The sequence below is a fragment of the Cavia porcellus genome, unplaced genomic scaffold (genome assembly GCF_034190915.1).
Source record: "Cavia porcellus strain 051 isolate PalLab524CR breed Dunkin Hartley unplaced genomic scaffold, mCavPor4.1 scaffold_9, whole genome shotgun sequence".
Taxonomy (NCBI): Eukaryota; Metazoa; Chordata; class Mammalia; order Rodentia; family Caviidae; genus Cavia; species Cavia porcellus.
The window spans coordinates 43,143,086-43,167,286 of NW_026947492.1; the positions used below are offsets into that span (position 1 = coordinate 43,143,086).

At 40.9% G+C, this 24,201-nt stretch overlaps 1 protein-coding gene across 1 annotated transcript; it reads left to right on the forward strand.

Annotated features, from left to right (window-relative positions):
- Positions 1-566: 566 nt before the first annotated feature.
- On the forward strand, positions 567-9,633 carry LOC111753923 (uncharacterized). The gene is made up of 2 exons (XM_023560699.2): positions 567-1,163; positions 6,553-9,633. Exon 2 carries the CDS (start codon positions 6,620-6,622, stop codon positions 8,492-8,494), a length of 1,875 nt encoding a protein of 624 aa, XP_023416467.2. The 5' UTR covers positions 567-1,163; positions 6,553-6,619; the 3' UTR covers positions 8,495-9,633.
- The last annotated feature ends 14,568 nt before the right edge of the window (positions 9,634-24,201 follow it).

A 24,201-nucleotide genomic window follows, 5' to 3' on the forward strand; every position in this document is an offset into this window, starting at 1 on the left:
TTCTAAGAATGGTAAGAAAGACTAATATTAATTAAGGAAGCAAAATTTTAGAATAGAGTGAATGAAGAATTTTAGAATAGAGTGAATATTTTAGAATACTGTGAATGAAGCTAACTAAACATAATTCTGTTTACCTTTCAGACTGACTAGTAAAATGACTGATCCTTAGTCCTTATTTATTTGATTAAATTGTACTACATACTAAAATGTAGCGATTTTATCAAAAATCTTTGTACTTGATTGAAAGTCTGGGAATAGGTGCTTAATTCTTCCATATCTCCTTCTAGTAGAATTGTTGAAATGCATACTTTTCATTAACAATAATGGTTGCTTTTGCTAAGCAATACTTACTTGTCATGCCTGACCTTTAACCTTAGTTATTAGATAATGAGTTAGTTTTTTTTTTTTTTTTTTTTTTTGTCTTTTTCCTTTTTATCGGTACTGGGATCGAACTCAGGACTGCCTGCTTGCAAGGTAGGCGCTTGTGCCACTGAGCTAAATCCCCAGCCCCTGATGAGTTAGTTTTATGAATGCTGCGAAGATACTCAGCTCCTGAGTGGGAGGCAAAGAATTTTTATTACTAATGATACAGCATGTTGGGAGCCTGGCCGAGTGATATGAGGCCTGTGGTGAGGAGTGAAGCCTGAGCTAGATTGCCCCTCCCGTCGACCGAGTGATATGAGGCCTGTGGTGAGGAGTGAAGCCTGAGCTAGATTACCCCTCCCATCGAGTATGCCAAGATGGCGCCCATTTCCTGCTCCCTAGCTAGTAAACAACACGCCCTGTAAGCTAGTCTGCCCAGCAACAGCTGACGCTGGCCAATCAGCTCGTCTTGCCTACTTTGATGTGATTGGTCGATGTGTCCATATATATGCTGACACCACCCCTGGGGCGAGGACACACACCAAGAAGAGGGACTGCTGAGAGAAGCACACAAGGAGCCGTAGGGAACGGACCAGAGGAGGCTTCCCTCAGGCGGGATCCGAGATCCCGGAACAGGGCGTACGGAGAGAGAAAATAAACCAGAGGCTACCCGCCGACTACTCGTGTCGTGTGTTTTTTCCTGCCGGCCGGGATCGACACCGACATTTGGTGGCCCGTACGGGGAACTGATCACCCCCGAGACGAGGCGGACGACGCTCCAGTATTGCTCTGCAGGACAGGTGAGTAGGGGATAAACCTGGGCTCTGGGTGGCGCGCACCTACAGGGCTTTTTAGACTCCCCTCAAGCTCACGTGTATGTGGCAGGTTAGCCTCACACGGTGAGAACGGACTCCTCAGTGACAGGCATGGGCAACTTACCCACTAAGAGTTCCAAGTCACTGGTAAGAGCGGTGAAAGACCTGCTCAAGATTTCAGGTATATCAATGAGCTCCAAGACACTTACGGAGTTTCTCCAACAAGTAGATGAGGCGGCACCCTGGTTCCTGCCGACGGGGCACTTGTCCCTACCTTGCTGGGAGAAATTAGGTAAGGATTTAGAAAGAGCAGAAGAGGAGCGCCGACTCCCACTTTCGGTTCGGCCGCTCTGGGAGATGATTCATTCATGCCTCAAAGGGGAGAGGAATGGGGCTAAGGATAGCGCAGATGGGCTCTCTCAGGCCCGCCGAGCTTTTGAAGGGGCCCGTTCGGAGTCCTCCCGAGAGGGGTCCGTCGCAGGGAGCGTGCGGAGGCGCTCGCGAGAGCGAGGCAAGAGAGAGGTACCCCCTGCCTCGGATTCCTCGGGCTCAGATACCTCGGAAGGCGAGGACAATGAGGCAAGTGACCCCCCTAATCCCTTTGCAGCTTTACGTAGAGACCTAGTCAAGATGCAGACAGACCTAGAGAAGGGAAGGAAACTCCTGAGCACTCCCCAACGGAAAGCCGTAGAGCCTTCCGCGCCACCCTGGGAGGTCCCAAACACCGGTTCCTGTGGTGAGATGGCGGCCTGGGGCCTTCCTCCGTCACCCCCCCCATGGAGGGAGTGGCCTGGACCGTTGTCACATGTAGGGCCACCATCTTGTCTGCCTGGCGACCCGCCATCTTGTGCCCCAAAGACTGGTCGGCCATGTTACAAAGAGATACAATTTTGTGATAGGGAGGGACAGACATCTCATGGGGAGGCACCACCCTGTGAAAAAATGCCAAGGTCCCAGGGAAGGTATTTTCGTAGATGGACATTTAGAATGGAACAGATTCCTCAAGGGGCGAATGAGTATGAACAATGTGGGCTTTATCCGGTGCTCCTGGCGCAAGGCCAAGGACCCAATTACTGGGAACCACTGGAGATCAAGCAAATTAAGGAGCTTAAAAATGCGGTTGCCACATTTGGCCCTACTGCTCCTTACACTATAACTATGTTGGAGAATTTGTCTGCCGGTGGCTTTCTGACGCCCAGTGATTGGACCCAACTGGCTAAAGCCTGCCTGGCCCCCGGGGCTTTTCTGGATTGGCGCGCCTGGTATACTGAGTTTGCCGCCGAACAGGCTGAAAAAAATGCGGCTAGGGGCCATAGAGGGCAAAATGAGGATATGCTTATGGGTAAGGGTCAGTACGCTCAAGATCAAACTAGATTCCCTCCAAATGTGTATGAACAGATACATAACATAGGCATCCGCGCCTGGAAGCAGGTAAACAACACAGGGGTGGCCTCACAATGCCTCTCTAAAATTGTTCATGGCAACACAGAACCTTTTGTGGATTTTGTGGCCAGAATGCAGGAGGCAGCTGACAGACTCTTTTCAGATCCGAGTGCTGCTGCTCCTCTTATTAAACAGTTAATCTTCGAACAGTGCACCAAGGACTGCAGGGCAGCCATAGCACCCCATAAAGGTAAAAACATAGAGGCTTGGATTAAAATTTGTAGAGAAATAGGGGGGCCATTATCCAACTCAGGCGTGGCTGCCCTTTTAGCCGCCGCCTTACAACAGACAGGGCCTCAGAAGACCAATCACCCTGGTAAGCCCAGGGGATGTTTCCAGTGTGGGGATCCCAGCCATATAAGGAAAAACTGCCCCAAGACCGGACAGGGGGAGTTTATATCCAAGAGACAGGAATCAGACAGACGAACGGGAACCTGCGAAAGGTGCGGTAAAGGTTCTCACAAAGCAAAAGATTGCAGATCTATTTTTGATGCCCAGGGGAACCGTATTAGTGGCAGGGAGACTACGGAGCCAAAAAACGGCCAGAGGGGGCCCTCCTTACGGACGGGCCCCCACTCCCTAGACAGGACAACACAAGATGGCACCCCCCCACAGGGGCCACCCCCGGGCCAGCAGGCGTGGACCTCTGTGTCGCCTCCAGACTCCTATTAACACCCGATATGGGCGTTCAGGTGGTTGAAACCACCTCCAAAGGACCACTACCCGACAAGCTAGTTGGTTTAGTGATTGGACAGTCCTCCACAGCCCTCCGGGGCCTTACCGTGATCCCTGGAGTTGTAGACCCAGATTATTTAGGAAACATCAAAATCATGGTACAATCTCATATAGGGACCATAGTAATTAATGAAGGGGATAAGATAGCACAACTTTTACTGTTCCCCAGTCTCCATGAGAGACCCCGGTCCGGTCAACGGGTTAGAGGGGGTCAGGGACTTGGCTCCTCTAAGGAAATTTTTGAAGGACTTCATATGACTCTTGATAAAAGGCCCATGCTATCGCTCAGGATTAACGGAAAAAAGATAACAGGACTCCTAGATACAGGGGCAGACCGTTCCATCGTCTCCAAGAAAGACTGGCCTCCCAGTTGGCCTACCAACACAGCTGACAACACACTCCAAGGATTGGGGATAGTGGCTGCCCCCCAGGTTAGTGCCGTGACCCTGCCTTGGGGTGATGAGGAAGGTCACCGAGGACATTTTCAACCTTTTGTTTTGCAGCTGCCAGTATCCTTGTGGGGAAGAGACGTTCTCACCCAGATGGATGTCACTCTTACATCCACCTGCTCTCCCCAAGCCAAAGGGATACTCAAAAATCAGGGATATGTCCCCGGCAAGGGCCTGGGCGCAGCCCTGCAGGGCCGGACATCCCCCGTACCTGTAGAAAAAAGGGAAGGTAGACACGGGTTGGGTTTTTCCTAGGGGCCACTGAGAAACTTCTCCTGCCCGCTCCAATTAAGATTACCTGGAAATCTCAAAATCCAGTTTGGGTGCCTCAGTGGCCCTTACCCAAGGAGAAGCTTTTAGCATTAACTGAGATAGTCAAAACCCAGTTTCAGGCGGGACACGTAAAGCCGTCAACCTCCCCTTGGAATACCCCTGTCTTTGTTATCAGGAAGAAATCAGGCAAGTGGAGGCTGCTCCATGATCTGAGGGCTGTCAACTCACAGATGCAGCCCCTGGGGGCGATCCAGAGGGGACTACCAGCCCTCTCAGCCATCCCTCGGTCCTGGTCAGTCTATGCCATAGATCTTAGAGACTGTTTTTTCTCAATCCCCCTGCATCCAGAGGACACCCACAGATTCGCCTTTACCCTACCCACCATTAACCAAGAGAGTCCTGATCAGAGGTACGAGTGGGTTACATTACCCCAGGGTATGGCCAACAGTCCCACCATGTGTCAGATGTATCTTGATTTTCTACTGGCCCCCTTGCGTGAAGCCTTCCCCAGAATTAGATGTATTCATTACATGGATGATTTGCTAATCAGTGCAAAAGATGTGACTGAGTTGGAGGATATGCTTGGCCAATTGGTCAGGGCCCTGAGAAAGGCAAATTTACATATTGCCCCTGACAAGATTCAGGGAGGAGACATAGTGACCTACCTGGGCACCAAAGTCTCCCCCACATCGATTTCTCCACAAAAGGTAACCATCAGAACAGATAGTCTAAGGACCTTGAATGACATGCAAAAGCTACTGGGAGATATAAACTGGATCAGACCTTATTTACACATCCCCAACTCGGACTTAAAGCCCCTGTTCGACCTCCTGAAAGGAGACCCGGATATTGCCTCCCCCAGGGAGTTCACCCCGGAAGCCAGAGTTGCTCTGAGAAAGATAGAGGAAGCCCTAAGTACAGCTACATTGCGGAGAATTGACTCAGAACAGCCTTTTGAGGTCTGCTTGTTGCAGACCGTTTCTCAACCTACGGCAGTGATTTGGCAAAAGGGACCACTTTTGTGGGTGCACCCTAAGGTCTCACCTGCCAAGATTATCGAACATTATCCGGAAACAGTCGCTTCCCTGGCCTTGGAGGCACATGGCAGGGCTATCCAACATTTTGGCTCTGCACCCCATGCTATTCGGGTACCTTATACCGCTTCTCAAATAAAAATCCTGACTGCTTGTATAGATACGTGGGCCATCCTGAGATGTGTTTTTCTTGGGGAGATAGACAACCAGTTCCCCAGGGACCCCATACTACAGTTTGTTACTCAACATCCGGTGATATTTCCAAAAATCACCGCGTCCACACCACTTACTCCTGCAACAACGATCTATACGGACGGGTCAAAAACCGGGATAGGGGCCTATGTGGTCTCAGGTATGCCTCCGATCAGCATACAATTTGAACCAGATCAACCACAGGTGGTAGAGTTACAAATTGTACAAACCGTCCTCGAGAAGTTCCCAGGGGCCCTTAATATTGTTTCTGATTCAAAATACGTTGTTAATGCCATGCAGGTCCTTGAGACTGCGGGCCCGATTAAGCCAACCTCCAAAGTGACTAATTTGTTTTTGTCTATCCAGACTCTGCTGATAAATAGACACAACAAAATATACATCACTCACATAAGAGCACATACGCGCCTGCCAGGGCCCATGGTACAGGGCAATGCGGCAGCTGACGTGGCCACTCGCCCGTTGTGGATACTCAATATGTTATCTTCAATAGAACAAGCCCGTCTGTTTCATGACAGATTTCATGTCAACGCCAGGACGTTAGCCAACCAGTACCACATTTCCAGGGCTGACGCGCGGGACATCGTACGGTTATGCGGCTCTTGCGCCACATACACACCCGTCGTATCAACGGGAGTTAACCCCAGGGGATTGATTCCTGGCGACACTTGGCAAATGGATGTCACACATATGATAGAATTCGGATCTCTTAAATATGTTCATGTCTCTACGGACACCTGCTCTCATATTATATTTGCGACTGCTGAAACTGGCGAAAAGGTGTCTCATGTAATCAATCATTGCCTGACAGCTTGGGCCGCATGGGACAAACCAAAAATATTAAAAACTGATAATGGACCAGCTTATACAAGCAGAGCCTTTAATGAGTTCTGTGAAAAAATGGGGGTACAGTTAAAACATGGCATCCCATACAATCCCCAAGGTCAAGGAATTATTGAAAGGGCTCATAGGAGCCTTAAAGAAATTCTACAAAAACAAAAAGGGGGAATAAGTCAGGGCCTGCCCCCAAAGGCACGGCTCTCCATGGCACTGTTCACATACAATTTTTTGAACCTGAATAACAACAATCACTCCCCGGCCATGGAACATTGTAATCCATCTCCTGGCAATAGGGGATGGGTGAAATGGAAAGATGTCCTGACGGGACAATGGATGGGCCCGGATCCAGTAGTTAGCTGGAACCGAGGTGCGGTTTGTGTTTTCCCACAGGAACCAGGACGAGAACCATTGTGGGTCCCAGAACGGCTGACGCGCGTGGCGAATCCAACGAAACATAATGCAGGAAACACTCCAAAACTCAACGGCAGCGGACAGCCTAATCAAGATCGGTCCGACCAGGATATTGCTGCTCGACCGAGGAATACCGTATGACTTATGGGACACAGTAATGATTATGCTCTCGATAGTAATTGGCTCTCTTTTAGGGTACGGTGCAGCCAGAGTGGCTAGGCCACGCCGCCTTCCGGCAGCCCCCTTCCTTCTGGTTTTGATGCTCACCACCACTACTGAAATAGGAGCAGACTTGGTGTGGGCAGCAATACATCATCCGCCAGCGCTAGCCGCTATCTCCACCACAGCCCCCTCTCTCCCAAAGTTGTATGCAAAAAACTGCTCCGCCAGATTGCCTTGCATACCAGATATACCGTTAACCATCAGACCCATACGTTTTGACCTTCCCATCACCAATGACGTGGTCATTTTTTCCACTAATAGTAACCCCTCGTGTCACCGGGGATCCTGCGTTAGCTTCCTGCCCCTCCTTGTAAAATGGTACAATACCTCCCTGACGGTGAGGTTGTCTGTCCCATCCCTGCATTCGCCTGGATGTTTTAAAGCTGGCACACTTAGCGGCGGAGTCATCACTTTTAACTCAACCTGCAAACCCCGAGCAGCCATGCACACCCGTCCCGATTTCCCCACATGCCCATACCGTGTGTCCCCAAGCCGAAAAAGACAGATGGTGGACCTGTCACAACTTTCATGGCAGCCCTGTACTGTCGACGGCGTGGGAGTGACTCATCTAAACATGTCTTGGTGGTCCCGGTTCTCTCCTCCATCCGGTAGTAACAACATATTCGCGTTGACCTGGTGGGAGTCCTACCTGAGAGTGAACAACAAGTGGGCAATAAGCTTCCCCTTCCCCCTTAATGAAAATTGGTTGTGCCTTTCCACCGGAGCCTGCATGGACTTAAGACCCATGCTCGCTATTAACGCTTCTGCCTCTAATGGAACCACCAATGTCACCCTTAATTCTGAGGCTGCATGCGTAAAACCGCCCTACTTATGGGTATTCTCTGCTGACATCTCCTTTAAGTGCAGTAACCAACCATGCTTTACAGGGAACTGCTGGAATGGGTCTTTCCCGTATGCTATGTTGGCTCTTCGACCCCCACTGATGTGGGTTCCCTTTAACGAATCTGTTTGGGTTCATCCCGTCTATCAGCAGGACCAACTACCCATGCTCAGACGTAAGAGAGATTTTGGGATCACAGCGGCCCTGACAGCACTGTTCGTGACTCTGACTGCGACGGCTGTGACGGCTGCCGTTGCTCTGACCCAGTCTACGCTGACGGCTCAGGCCTTTGCCAATCTTACGGACACCACCTCCCTGGCGCTGAGGGAGCAACAAGAAGTCAACCTCCTCCAGCACAACGCCATAATGGCGTTACAGCAGCAGATCGACCTAATCGCTCAGGAAGTCCAGGGACTCTGGGAGGTGGCTAACAATTTATGTGACGCCAGATGGGCATTCACCCAGTTGTGCGTTACCCCCATCCAGGTCAACCGTTCAGCTTACAGGCAATTTCAGGATTATGTTCTCACCACCTATAATTCTTCCTTTTGGAACGCTAGCGTGCGCCTGGATATGACTATCCGGCAGCTAGATCAGATAGAGGTGCCTATACTTACAGCCTCCTTTTTTGATGATGTCCTAAGCCAGATAGGCTCTTTCTTCAAACCTTCGTCACTTCTTGCGTATGGGATCATTCTTGCTCTTGTGGTTGTCACTCTCGTGACTCTTAGGTGCCTGCGGTCGGTAAGGGCGACCCAAAAGACACATATGACATTGATGATGTTGCTGGCCCAGAGTCAAGGGGATTCCACACCTAGCGTTTTCTGGGCTCAGGCTAGAAAGGCACGGCTCCTTTAACCAGTACGTGGCTGCCCTCGCCATTATTCTTACGGATGTTCTAGTATTATTACGTACGTCTCCTTCCCCGTCGCGGCTGCGAACTTAGACTAGAAGGACCCCGCGCTTAAGGCGTGTTCCCATTGATAATTAGAAAATAGTGATTAGTGATTGTAGTGAACGGGGATTATGGTTGGTAATTAGTGATTACGCGGTTCCTCAAATGTCACTCGGCGGACCCCTCCGTGTCTCCCCCAAGATATAAGCTTTAAGAGTTGAGTGGGCAAGCCAACGACGGGTAAGACGGGAGAAGTTCTCCTGATCAACCTAAGACAGGCTCTACTCCGAGGGTCCTCTAGGGAGTAAGAGTTATGGCATTGAGATGCGAGACCAAGGGTACTGCAGTGCCATCCGCCTCAAGGGTTGAGGGGAAGGCAGGAATGAATGTCTATATGCATCCAGGTTCGGTTCACAAAAGCCTGGCCCTGCGAAAAAATGAACCACTCACCTTGAGCATGGTCCTGGCGCAAGGATATGTACGAGACAAGGTGATGCACAGCAGGGTATAGACCTCTACATTCTCTCATGCCTCGGCCTGCGAAATAGGCCCACTCCCAGACACCTCACATGGACCCACAGACCACACTATCTTAATAAATAAAGAAGGGGGAGATGTTGGGAGCCTGGCCGAGTGATATGAGGCCTGTGGTGAGGAGTGAAGCCTGAGCTAGATTGCCCCTCCCGTCGACCGAGTGATATGAGGCCTGTGGTGAGGAGTGAAGCCTGAGCTAGATTACCCCTCCCATCGAGTATGCCAAGATGGCGCCCATTTCCTGCTCCCTAGCTAGTAAACAACACGCCCTGTAAGCTAGTCTGCCCAGCAACAGCTGACGCTGGCCAATCAGCTCGTCTTGCCTACTTTGATGTGATTGGTCGATGTGTCCATATATATGCTGACACCACCCCTGGGGCGAGGACACACACCAAGAAGAGGGACTGCTGAGAGAAGCACACAAGGAGCCGTAGGGAACGGACCAGAGGAGGCTTCCCTCAGGCGGGATCCGAGATCCCGGAACAGGGCGTACGGAGAGAGAAAATAAACCAGAGGCTACCCGCCGACTACTCGTGTCGTGTGTTTTTTCCTGCCGGCCGGGATCGACACCGACAACAGCACACATCAGGAGCATTGGTTTGGGTTTCAGTTCTCTTTGCCTCCTCAATCTCAGGTAATGTACCCAGTGACAAGATCTAGATGATGATAGTTCTGATGGGTCCTAGTTATGACAGGGCCTAGGTGATATCGTGAACACAAAAGGCAAAGAACTTCTCGCCTGGGAAGTTCATTATTTTGTAAGAAACGGTGAACAAACATATTCTTAGTCTCAAAGGGCGACACCAGTTTATTCTTTAAAGTTGTTTGCTACAAATATTACTGAGAATATTACTAATAAAGACCATTGTGATCATTACTTTCTTAGCACTCCAGTACTATGTGTAGAGTTCTAGGACATGGCCAATTGTCTCTCCCAGGACTGGATCCCAGGAACAATGCCAAATACTTTAATCATGGCACTTTTACTACTGTATCAATATACGTCTAGTGCTCTATAAAGATTCTACACCTGATGCTTTTTTTAAGGTTTCAGGGAGATTGAAATTTGGGTACATTTGTTTTATATGTGCCCCATCGTCCAGTGGGCCTGTTCTTGGCATGATCCTTTGTGTTCAGTCCTTACTCTGTCGGCTGTCCCTCTTTGATCTTTTTCTTTGCCTGCCCCTTACTGTTCCAGCCTGTTCCTTTTATCTTTTTAGCCACAAATAAGATTCACCCATTTTGTGGTCATTGTTTTACTTGTAACATAGTAACTGAAAAGTAAATCAAAATTTACAACACTAATTCAAAGAAAAGTCACTCGTCAAGAAAATAAGATTTCCTTCTAAGAGAAATTTTAAAAGAAAAAGAGATTTTGAGGGCATACTGCTTTAACCAAAGAATAAACTGCATGGTGGGAATTTGGGATTTCAAGAATGTGACTGTATGCTTCCTCCACACACGGCCAGCCCACGGTCTAAAGGATAAGGTTAGGTTTGATCTTATATAAACCCTTGATTTTATTTTGTTTTCTGAAAAAGAAAAATATTTTGGGGTGTGGATATAAATGTCACATCCATTTCACCCCCTGTTGTCTAGGGTTTATGAGAAATACTATTTGATATTGGTGAAGGCTAAGAGTGGTTGTGACTAACTCTTTAAACTCCTCAAAATACTGGGAGCTGCTCCCTATTAATGAACAAATCATTTTTTTAATGGAGGTGATCCTGAGGAAGCCAACTGCAACATATTTGAACAGGGAAGGTGAGGCTGCATAGGGCAGGGTAGCAGCTTTTCTCTCACTTATCGCTTCTTTGGCACCTGCATTTTTAGTCTGTAATGTTTTCCTAACACTGTTTTAGAGCCCCAAGTGATTTAGAAAGAAATGACTGTGTCTATAAAAATGGGAAAAACTGTAAACCATCATAAATGTCAGTTTTTATGTTGATATTTACATTCATCCCATGGAGAGACTAAATTATTTAGTAATGTGATTCAATATTTGAGGGCCAAATATTTTGGTAACATTTACAGATCAGTAAATCAGACACATTCCATCTTAAATGATCAGAAATAGTTTAGTTTCCCAATGTGAGGCAAGCTTAAGTTTTCCTGCAGAAAATGGTCCCTGCAGAATTCTTAATTGCGTTGATGCTATAATAGTACTACATTTTAACTACAACTGTGTTGGATTTTCAAGCATCTCAGAGGTTATAAAATAGTCATTAAAATTCATCCTTGTTGGCAGTTTGGTCTGGAGAGGTTTTACCAGGAATAGCACACGTCTAATATTTATGTGATTTCCATTTTAACACAACTATTTAAATTTCTTGCAATACTGTAGCCTTTGTACCGTTCTCCTTTTTCTCATCTGTCTTGCATGAACTCTCACTGTATGATCTGTTAAGGGTGATATTACTTACATTAAGAAAGTGCTTTTTTCCCCTGTGATTTTCCTTTCTCCCTCACTGGATGAAGGCATGTTGCATAGCATGATAATGGGAATGCCACTTTTTATTATTCATGAGAATGAAACATGTAAAGAAAGATATAAGCTCTGCGTACCTCCTCCAATATTTCATAGAATTCTGATAGCATTTACTCCAACAATAGTCCTCAGAGAATGGTTTAAACAAAGTCAGGTTACATTTCCTGAAGCACTCATTTGTGCATCTTTTCTAATGCACCTTAGCTTTCCTTCCTAGTATGATGTACCGTACCTTTCTTGTCTAGTGGTCATCTTTTTATTCATTTCTCTTTTGAGAGGAAGGTCCCCTTTGCCCTCTAAGGAACTCACTCTGCCTCACAGTTAACAGGTATACAATAAACTGTAGGATGTTAATGCTATTATAGGTGTATTTTCTGTCATTTAACCCTGAAGACTTTTATCTAGGCAAACCTTGACACTTTAATTCATTTACTGGATTAGGTTGAAAAAAGATAGGGAAAAAAAAAGATTATTGATTACTTATTTGGTAAAGAAACTATTGCGTATAATCAAAGATGAAAAAATGCATTGTGATCACTGTCTGTCCTTCAATTCACACAAATAATATGGTAGGAGGTATAGAAAATTAAGAAAAACAAAATGTGCTACTTAAAAGTTATAAACAAAAAGAAATGAATGCAAAGTATAGGAAATGGTACATATTCATAAACTTTGGCATATGACTTTGAAAAGTAGGTGGAAATCACTTGAGATAAAATTTTTTTGTAAAGTATTTTTGATCAGGGAGTAACATGATGACAGGTTACAAGGACTAATTTGGTTATAGTAATAAGAACTGATATGAGAAATGATGAATTAGGATGAAAGAGACTAGGAGACAGGAGAAGGATTATCAAATTATAGTAGAGTAGGTGAGATGTAGATGATGGTGTCCCAAATTTATTGGTGGTAATTCAGAAACCTATAAGGGAACAAATTTGGAAATTCTGGGGTAAAGGAATTAGCAAAACTTCCTCCAACAGGAGGAAGAATTTAATATAATTCTTGGATTTTGAGCATGTATAGCTTGGAAAAAAATTAAAAACATGAACAGAAATATGAAAGACAGGATGACAAATGGCACAGGGAGACACGAGTTGAATATGATGGCATTGATGTCTGTGTTTTAAATGTTCGGAATGCTGCAAAACTCAGATTCCTCTAGTAAGGTATGAAGGTGCAGCACTCTATTAGGGGTAATAGAGGCCAAATGGCAACAGAGACTCCTGTGTGTTTCCTGCTCAGTAACTTAGGGCAAGTTGTTATCTGACCTCCTCTGGTTTTCATTTTCCTTGTCAGTGTAAGAGAACTGGCTTCAGGAAAAGCTAGCTAAATAGATTAGTACGACTGTGTGGAGGTATGAATTAGTTTGGGACCTGGTGAAAGAAGTGGCTCTGCATTTTTTAATTATGTTGAACTGATTTTATCAGCTCAGGTCTTAAAAACACTTGGAAAAAATGACTGTGTTTGGGATATTTTCTTATGTGATTAGAAATACTAAAGTTTAGTATTTATAGTTGGGAATATTTCCTTGTTGGTTTTCATTTTGGTTATCATTAACCTTTATAAATATTTTAATCAGAAATGTACTTTTATGGGGCTGGGGATTTAGCTCAGAGGCATAAGCACCTTCCTTGCAAGCAGGCAGTCGTGAGTTTGATCCCTGGTACCGATAAAAATGAAAAAGACCAAAAAAAAAAAAAAAAAAAAAGAAAGAAAGAAAGAAAGAAATGTACTTTTATTTAGGAATACTGCTTTCTTAGGTAAAACATGAAAAATATTTTAGCACTGTTTTTAAATCCCTAAATTACACCTACTTAGAGAAATATTAGAAAAGGGGGCATGCTTTTCCTGGAAAAGAATTTTGGAGTTACAAAGACCTATATTTTCATTCTGGCTCCAACTTGCTAGCTTTGTGACTTGAAACAAACTGTTTTCTAGGCTTTCTTGTTGTGTGCTTCTTCCCTGGAATAATTGGGTAATACATAATTCAGGGCTGGTGACAGGATCAAGTGAGGAAATGGTGGCATTTGTCTTAGAGTCATTAAGCAAAGAGTTCTAGAATTTATACATTAATGACCCCAAATTCTATGTATACTCTGGTCATATTTCCCTCCTCTATAAAATGGAGACAATAACAACTATCTTATCAGCTTCTTGTGAAGGTAAATGAATAATTTTCTTACAAACTCCTTGACTGAAAGTTATTAAATATGCAACAAATATTGACTATTTTGATTGGTACTAATTAGCTAATAAATGGAAACATCTCTCAATTTCCTCCTTCACGTAGGAACTTACATAATTCTTTAGGGTTTCTCCTCCATATTTTAAGCAAAGCAACACTTGGGATTGTGGAGAAAACAATTCATACATTTGTGCTACTCATCTATAAAACAGGATTATTTGCTAATTTGCCTTTAGTTATAAAACTTGAAATCTAAAGGCTGAAGGACAGTGTCATTTCCTTACAGCAGTTATAAATGTCTACAGCCTGCTATTATTAAAATTATAAATAACCCTGTTTAGTACCAAGATGATTCGTCTCGGCTTCAAATACATTTTGAAAAACCCTCTGGGTGCTGTCTTTCTTCTTAGTTATCCCTTATACTGTTTCTTGTTTCTTATGAGAAAATTTCTCAGGCTCCTTAAGGCACTGATTTACGAGAACTTTCAAACTTTTGAGTTTGGGATCCTTTTCTTTGGGTGAAAGAAGAACACTTTGCTAACAGAGCTGAATTGAAAGGCAAATAAATAAACAGCTCTGCAGTTTTGTAAGTTCTCCCTAAACAACACATGATAATGAAAAGGTAGAAAATCATAAAGTAATATAAATTTTCATGAAATAAATACATTAAAGAATGACCAGAGCCTCCAGCACAGAATAGAATAATCTGTTCCACTTTTATCTGTTTGCTCAGTCTCTCATTATAGACTTAGTATCTCATATAGGTAAACTATGATTTTAGAACTACTGCATACTCTAGCCATAATAATTGTAAATTGTATTGTGTTGCTCCAAAAAGTCCTATGTTGACGTTTAATCTTTAAAATATTTAAAAATATGACTCCATTGTGACAGAGGAGATTTAAAGGGCTGATTAAGGTAGATTGAGGCAGTTAATGTGGGCCCTAATCTCATCTGACTGGTGAGGGAAAGGAAGAAGAAGAAAGAGAAGAAGAAGATGAAGAAGAAGAAGACGGAGGAGCAGAAGGAGAAAGAGGAGGAGGAGGAGGATAAGGAGAAGAAGAAAGGGAAGGGGAAGGGAAGGAGGAGGAGGAGGAGGAGGAGAAGAAGAAGAAATTTGGATACACAAAGTGACACTTGTGATGCATACGGATAGAGGATTGAGTGCAGTGAGCGCACAGAGAGAAAGAACCACCTCTGAAGGTCCTAAAAATTTGATTCGGGCTCCGGAATTCAGAACAGTGAGAAAACAAAATTTATGCTGTCAAAGCCACTCTGTATGTGTTAGTTTGCTATGGGATGGCTATAAAATCAACACATCAGTATTTTAACTTATATGGAATTTATAAATAGATTTCATGTTGTGATCACACATCCTAGTACAGATATGGGGCCAGGAACACCAACTCTGGAGACAAACCTCCTGGGCTCTAGTTTACCGGAAGCATTAGCATCACGTAGGTTTTCTACCCTTCTTATGCTCAGTTTATTTGCAAAACAGACACAATTATACTGTAATTTACCTATGAGTTGGCCACCTGGATTAAATGACAATATTTATAAATCACCCATAAAAGTACTTGGTATGCAATAAGTACCAAAAACTATTCCTTAATAAAAATAATTTTTCTATGTCAATTGATTCCTTTTAAGTGTTTGAGCCAGGGGAAGGGAAAGAAAAAATATTTCCTAGATCTTCATTTATGTGGTATCAATATCATTCACAGTTGTACTTATGAGATTAAATTTTGGCTATATTTATATACTGCTAAGTAACAGCAGGTTTGGGGCACTCTCCTATCTTGAATCTAAAATGATGGTGTCAAAATGAGATGAGTAGAGTAGGTTTCAAGCTAGGCCTTGTACTAATCAAAGTTCAGTCACGGAAGCAGAACCAGTAATACACATAACACCACATATGTGGATGGACACATCTATATATTTATCTATATTTCTGTCTGTCTTTTGAACAACATGATGGTTTATGCAGTTAACTTATGGGAGCATAATGAGAAAACTCTTGTAAACACAAATTATAGTTTTATGTCTTTTCCACAAGTACATTCTTGTCACTCCCCTCCCTTCCCCTCCCTCCCCTTCCCTCCCCTCTCCTCTTTTTAAAAGCGCTTCAATAGATTAAATCAAGCCAAACCAGGATAACTTCACTGGAACTCAACTGATTATGGATTTTAATTATATCTGTAAAATACCTGTTCACTAGCATTAACTTTTGATTAAATAATCAGGCAGAGATCGGGTTGTTACAAACTCTTTGCTTCTTTCTGTCTATTCTCAGAACCTCCCAAGTTAAAAAAAATATCCATTGTAGCTCACCCTACCTGGAGATATACTAGAAGAGGACTGCAGCACAGTTTATCTTGCTTAATTTGACACACAATAAAACTATTGTAGGTGTTTATTTTTTTTTTACATTATAAGTTACTGTGCCTGTTACCAGAACTGGAGATCACTGTACACTGAGCTTTTTCTTCTTTAACTCTCATAACTACTTTAATAACCTCTGAAATAATATTACTATTTTATGAATGAGAAAACCCAGGCCTAAGTCACAAACCCAGTTAGTGTGAGAGCTAAATCTAAAATTCAGAATTGATTCCAAGACTTATCATTTTTAAGGACAAAGGAAATAATCTCAAGTGACTTTTCATGAATTCTGAAGAAACTAAGAAAGAGGACAAATCAATGCTGTCTGGGATTTGTCAGCTGATACGGATTTTCAGTGAATAAGAAACTTAGCAGAAAAAGTTCTGGATTTTTGGTCCCTTTATTAACATTAGCTTTTACTTTCTTAAGATTTTCTTTGGAAATAATTTTGCATTTATAAGAAACTAAAAATTGCTATTTTTCAGGAGCACATGTTGGTTTATGTGTATGTGTGTATATGTGTGTGTGTGTTTCTGTCTCCTGTCTGTGATGTGCTACTTTTAAGAATGAAACCTCATAGTTTCACATTAAGGATAACTCTTCTATGAACCAAACATGCTGTTTCATACCTAAAAATGTGATTAATCTCATTGTAGTTGGACTAATATCATTTATTAAAGAAAATTAAAATACATAAATATTTTTAATGATGAACCACCTATATATTAGCAGATAAATTCACAGTAATGAAGTTTAATTTATTATTTTGTACTTTGAATATGTCTTAAAGTTTATTTAGAGCCTTTTAAAAGCATGTTTTATTTAATCCTCATAGCAACTCCATGAAGTCTCCAATGTCTTCATTGTGTGGATGAAGCAATTAAGGCTTGGAAAGAATAAGTAGCTTGCTTCAAATTTATTGTCTCATGCTCTATTAATAACTTCTCCGCCACTGTCACAAGATCCTAATATCCACAATTGAAATGAAGAATGGTTAATTTTGGCTTATATTTCAGGAGAGTCAGTCCATGGTTAATTGACTCCAAAGAAGAAATGCCATGGGATATTTTTGTGGAAGAAACCAGCTCAACCCATTACATCCAGAAGAGAAAGAGGGAGGAGAAGCTGGGGACAAGAATACACTCTTTCAAGTCACAAGCCAGTGACTCTTCTCTTCCAAATGGTCCCACCTCCCAACAGCACATTTAGCTATGAACACATCAATGGATTAAACCAGTAATGAATGTAGCACACCCACAATCCCATCACCTTCCCCCTGTGAGTTTTGTAGTTATTCTAGACCTAAATTATAATACATACGTATGAGTTTTAGTGCAACCCAGGTCTACCTTCCTCTCAAACCAAAATACTCAGTCACCAAGTAAACAAGACTTCCACATGTTTTAGTGGCATTGAATGTATGAAATCTATAAAAATTGTCTTATGTTTTCAAGAAAATGTGGGGCAAGAACTCAAAAGGCAGTCTTCATAAAATTATTTTACTGATTTAAAATCAATCAAATCAAGTAAAGCATTACATAGAATGACCTTTAGGGTTTGAAATGTTGCTTCGAAGGCCCACATAACTTATCTTTGTGAGTCACTGTTAAGTGCTCTTTGGTGAGAATGACCCAATTCTGAAGTCAAAATAGATTATAACTTGGTGTGTTTTCTGTGGTTCCCTCATGATTGTTCTAATTCTGTAAACATTTCTTTAAATAATTAATTGTTCTACTCAATGAAAATTCAGAAAAATAATATTTTAAAGGAAGAACAGTCCATAGTTTTAGGTTCATGAGATTATAATTATTAATATCACTCACGTTTGATGATAATAATTTGACATTGTTCCATATCATGGCAGAATTTATGCTAGTATACAAGCAGTACTGTTTTGGAATCCTGTTTGCAGTTTTATAGTTAAAAAATAAGTCTGTGAAATTCTGTGTAATATTCAGCTTTTATAATGGCCATGTAAAAATATACGAAAACACAAAAGGTGTTTGGCTCTTTGTTGAGAAAATTAGGGCTGCAGAATTTGTAGGTGCAGTAAAATTCCAGCATATCATGTCTAAGTAATAAGCTATAATGGCTATAATAAGCCAAAGGTAATTCAGTCCAAATTTCAAAATAAGGTTCTAGTTAACAATAGAAGTTTAAAGGTTATGCTAATTAAATGAATATGCTTGCTGTATTTTAAGTATATTCATTTAAATTTAGTCTTATATTATGAGGTATTTAAATCACTTTAGACACACTCAGAAAGTACATCCTTTGCACTTAGTACTGAAGACTGTATTTTTATATGGAGAGTTTAGTTTCTATCAGGACTGCCTGTTGTGGAGTCCACCAGGAGCCGTTTGATATTAATGGTTCGACCATAGTAACAAGCCATAGATCCCTCAGAGAAAACACACACTCTTTTTTTTTTTTTTTTTTTTTTTGTGATAATAAGACTAACTAAGGAGTAATAAAAAAGAAAGACAGCTGAAGCTCACTGATCAATAAGAAATTACCCAGATCCTGGGCAACGCAGTCCAGCTTCTAGGCTTATATTTTTAGGGAATTACTATTGAATTAAAAAAAAAAAAAAAAAAAAAACAAAAACAAAAAACAAAAAAACTTGTGTTTTCACTCACACAAAATAGCATAAATCAAAGTTTTTTTGTAGTATGAATTTTTGTTCACAAATAAAAAGTGTGTATTGAAATACTACTTTCAAAGTAAGGAAAAATTTAAAAATTTGCATTCTCTCTGTAAATAAACTCATTTTAATGAAATAAATGTAGTTTGGTACAGTTGCAAAAGCACAGACACCGAGACACAAAATGCATGATAAAAGAATACAAGCGCTGCTGCATTGAAGCTGAGATATTACTTTTCCACGAAGAGAACACAAGCAAACTACTTATTAATTCTTCATAAAACCTTCAATTGCAGTAAACAGATTTTGACAAGAGACACACAGGGAAAGCACCTTGAACAGATGATGTGTGTTAGCAATGATGAATTTAGCAATGCCTGTGCTGCTTTTGGGAAGGATGATGAAAGAAGAAAAGGATGAATAAGGTAGGAGAGGAGACAAATGAGTGCTCGCAAGCTCATTTGAATCGCAATTTGTCACTTAGAATTTTGATTCAGTAGCCCCTAAACATAAGATTATCTAGGATTCTGGCTTTAATTGATATCCTAAATATAGTTGGATTGCATTACATAGGCTTCTTTTCTGAGCTATTTATCAGCAAAGCTGTGCTAAACTGAGACAAGAGATCGGCAAAGACCAGCACAGCCAGGAATTTCTTGAGAAATCCATGCTGTCCTAGTACACCTTTCACTCTGATTATTCAAATGATAATGTGCAAGGAGGGGAGAGAAGAAGAGGATATCAAGATGACCTTCATGCCTATAATAAATTATACAGTGAATGAATAATATTCTCCATGAAGCAGGTACAGCAAAGAGGAAGAATGAAATAAAACAGGCGAGAAAAAAAAATGTGTCTCCATTTGGGAGATCATACTGGAATCTAGCTCCATGACACTTCATTTGCGTTTTGTCTTCTCTTTGCTTGTTCTATTTACAGTGAGGAAGGGACGTAAAGCAACCAGTAGGACAGTCTCCCTGAAAACATGTTTTCCTATTTTTCTTCCATTTGCAACACAGACTCTATCTTATATTCAGGGGAACTACTATATATATAGTATATATAGCCAATAGCGGGATATATATATATATATATATATATATATATATATATATACCTTGCGGTGATAGATGTAGACATGACTGACACATCAGTCAAGTTCCCAAAAAAGAGCATAGAATATGAAGTTAAAAGCCTAGAATTTCAGTTCCAGGTCCTATTGTCAGCTGACTGATTTTCAGTGAATTATGTGATTTCCCTGAGCCTCAGCTTTCTCCTTTGTAAGACTTGGATAATAATATTTGAGATTGTGATTATTATTATCATTTTTTTCTTTAAAAAATCTATTTAAAGAGAAAAAAGTAAAATAGAAAAAAAGCAGAAATAATATAGAATTTCAATGAAAATAAACACTAAGAAATCACTAGTTCATAAATTACATATTGTCATCTTAGAAATAGTTGTTAAAGTTATAAAATTAAAGCATACAGAGTGGACATTCAAACAGTGGCAGTGCAAACAGTTTTGTTCAATGATCCAATAGAAACTTAGTAATATGGTTATCTATCTTACACACATAAACATACGTGCAGTTATATCATTTAAAGCCCTTTCTTTCCCTGTCTTTTTTACAGTAGCAGTTATACATTTTGGGTTTCGTTACTCCTACATTTCTTTTTATTTTTTTATTCTAGAGGCTGAATGTGATATTTATAAATATGATTCTTATTTATTTCACTTATGAGGATAGTCTCAAGTTGCCTCCCTTTACCTATGAAGGCCTCAACATCATCTTTTTTATAGCTGAGTAATATACCATTGTATAAAAATACCACATGTTTTTCATCCACTCTGTAGTTGATGGGCTAAATCTTGGCTATTTCCAAGATTTGGCTACTAAAAATTGTGCTGCTATGAACATGGGTAAACATATGACACTGTGACATGATGTTTCCAGTTTTTCTGTGAAAATACCAAGGAGGGGAAGAGCTAGATTGAATGGAACTTCTAATCATAGTCTTCTGAGAAATCTTCATACTGATTTCCATAGTGGCTGCACCAGTCTATACTCCCACCAACAATGGAGCAGTCCCCCAGCCTTGCCAGCATTTGTTATCAGTTGACTTCTTGATGGCAGCCATTCTTTTTGGAGTAAGATGAAATCTCAATGCTGTTTTAATTTGCATTTCTCGAATGACTGGTAATGGTGAACATTTCTTCATAAATTTATAGGCCATTTGCATATATTCTTCTGAGAACCTTGTGTTCATCTCTGATGCCCATTTTTGGAGAGGGTCTTTGAATTTGGAGGGCTTGATGTTTTCCGTTCTTTATATGTTCTGGATAATAATCTGTTCTCTGAAGAGTTGCTGGCTGAAATTCTTTCCCATTCTGTGGGTTTTGTTTTCGCTCTGTTGGTGATTTCTTTTGAATTGCAATAACTTTTCAAATATATGAGATGCCAATTGTTGATTCTTTGAAGTGTTTCCCATTAAGTTGGCATTTTGTTCATGAATTCTCTGCCTACACCTATGTCTCCAAGACTTCCACCTACGTTGTTCTCCAGTATATTTAGTGTTTCTGTTTTAATATTTAGATCATTGATCCATTTAGACTTTAGTTTACTTCATGGTGGTAGACATGGGTCTAGTTTTAGTGTTCAGCATGTGGAGAGCCAATTTTCCCACCACATTTATTGAAGAGGCTATCCTTCTTCCAGTAAAAATGTTTAGGCCCTTTGTCAAATATCAGATGACTGAGTGTCTTTGTGGTTGTGTTGTATCTTCTAATCTTTTCCATTGATCCTCAGGTCTATTTCGTTGTTAGTACCTTGCTGAGTTTTTCACTGCAGCTTTGTAGTATATAGTTCAAGTCAGGAATTTTGAGATGCCTTGTGTCTTGCCTTTGCTGCCCAGAATTGCCTTTGCTAGTCCTAAGTTTCTTCTATTTCCAAATGAATTTTAGGAGTGTTTTCTCTAGATCTGTATGATGTGTTAATGATATTTTAATTGGCATTGCATTAAATCTGTATAACAGTTTTGAGAGTATGGCCATTTTCACAATGTTGGTTCTTTCTAGCCAAGAGCAAGGAATATTCTTCCATTTTCTAATATCCTCTTCAATCTCCTTTTTTAGCATAGCATAATTTTCAGCACAAAGGTCTTTTACATTCTTAGGTTGATTCTTAAGTATTTCATTATTTAGATGCACTTGTGAAGGGTGATTTTTCAATAATTTTACTCTTGTGAATTTTTTGTTTTTATACAAGAATGCTATTGATTTTTGAGCATTGACTTCTATCTAGCTATACTGCTGAATTTGTTTATTGCATCTAGTATTTTTTTAATGGAGTTTTTTGGGTCTTCTATATAACGTATCATGTCATCTGCAAAAAGTGATAATTTAACTTCTTCATTTCCTATCTTTATTCCTTTTATTTCTCTCTCTTGTCTGATTGGCCTGGCTAATATTTCCAGAATTACATTGAATAGGAGTGGTGATAGTGGACATTCTTGTCTTGTTCCCTGATTTTAGAGTGAAAGCTTTCAGTTTTTGCCCATTTAGTATAATGTTGGCTGTTGGTTTGTCATAGATGGCCTTTATGAGATTGAGGGTAGACACTGTCTATCCCACTGTGTTTCTGAAGGGTTTTTATTCATGAACAAGTGTTGAACACTATTGGAAGCTTTTTGTGCATCTATTGAGATGACCATGTGTTTTTGGCTTATGGCTCTGTTGATGTGGTGTATAATATACTGTGATTTGTGTATGTTAAGCCATCTCTGCATTCCTGGGTGAATCCCTCTTGGTTGTGATGTATAATCTTCTTGATGATTTGCTGCATTCTATTTGCCAGTATTTAACTCAGAATCTTTGTGTTAGTGTTCATTAGTGTGATTGGCCTATAGTTCTTCTTTTCTGGTTGGGTCTTTCTCTGGTTTTGGTATGAGAGTAATACTTGCCTCCAGGAATGATTTAGGGATGATTGCTTCCTTTTCAATTTCAATGAAGAGTTTAAGGGGTATTGGCATCAAATCTTCTCTAAATTTCTTGTGGCATTCAGCCATGAATCCATCAGGACCTGGGCTTTTCTTTCTTGGTAAGATTTAATTATATTTTCAATTTTAATAGCTGATATTGGGTTATTCAAAATGGCCACATCTTCTTGCTCAAGCTTTATTTGTTCATATGTTTCTAGAGATCTGTCCATTTCCTCTGTGGTTTCCACTCTGGTGAGTAGAGATTTTCAAAGTAGGTATTCACAGTCTTTTGAATTTCCTTGGGATCTGTAGTCATTTCCCTCTTTTCAGTTTTTATTTTGTAAATTTGGGTTTTGTCTTTCTTTTTCTTCACAACATTAGCCAGAGACTTGTCAATTTTGTTTATTCTCTCAAAAAGGGGCTGAGGATTTAGCTCAGCGGCATAAGCACCTGCCTTGCAAGCACGCGGTCGTGAGTTCGATCCCTAGTACCGATAAAAATGAAAAAAGACAAAAAAAAAAAAAAAAAAAAAGTAGATATTCTCTCAAAAAAAACAGATTTTTGATTCATTAATTTGTTGTATTGTTTTCTTAGTTTCAAATACATTAATTTCTGCTCTTATCTTTACAATTTCCTCTCTTCTTTGAGGTTTGAGTTTTACTTGCTCTCTTTTTCTAGAAACTGGAGATGAAGCATTAGAACAAGCATTATTTGTGCTTGTGCTGTTTTCGTGATATGACATTCTATTGCTATATATTTACCTCTTAAGACTGTTTTCATTGCATCTCTCAGATTATGGTCTGCTGTTTCTGAATTTTCATTGAGTTGTAGGTATTGCTTTATTACTTCTTTAATTTCATCTGTAACCCATTGGTTGTTCAGTAGTTTGTTATTTAGCTTCCATGCATTTATGCAGGTTTTGCAGTTTCTTGTGCCATTAATTTCCAATTTCAGTGTGCTGTGGTCAGATATTATGCATGGGATAATTTCAATAACTTTGAATTTACTTAAGAATGTTTATGGGATAATATATGGTCTGTTTTGGAGAATGTCCCATGCACAGCTGAGAAGAATGTGTATTCTGATGTGGTTGGGTCCAATACTCTGTAAGCATCTACTAAGTCCATTTGCTCATAGATATGATTCACTTCTATTATTATTATTATTTTTTTTTTGTTTTGCTGACTTCTTGTCTAGTTGATCTATCTCTTTGTGACAATGGGGTATTAAGGTATCCTGTTATAACCGTATTCTTGTGTATTTGGTTTTTCATGTCCATTAGTATCTGTCTTATATAGTTGGGTGCTCCAGCATTTGGTGCATATATATTTATATTCGTTAGCTCTTCCTCTTGAAGTTTTCCATTATTAAGTAGGTAGTACCCTTCTTTATCTCTTCTCATCATTTTAAATTTGAAGTTCACATTGTCTGCAAATAGAATAGTTACACCT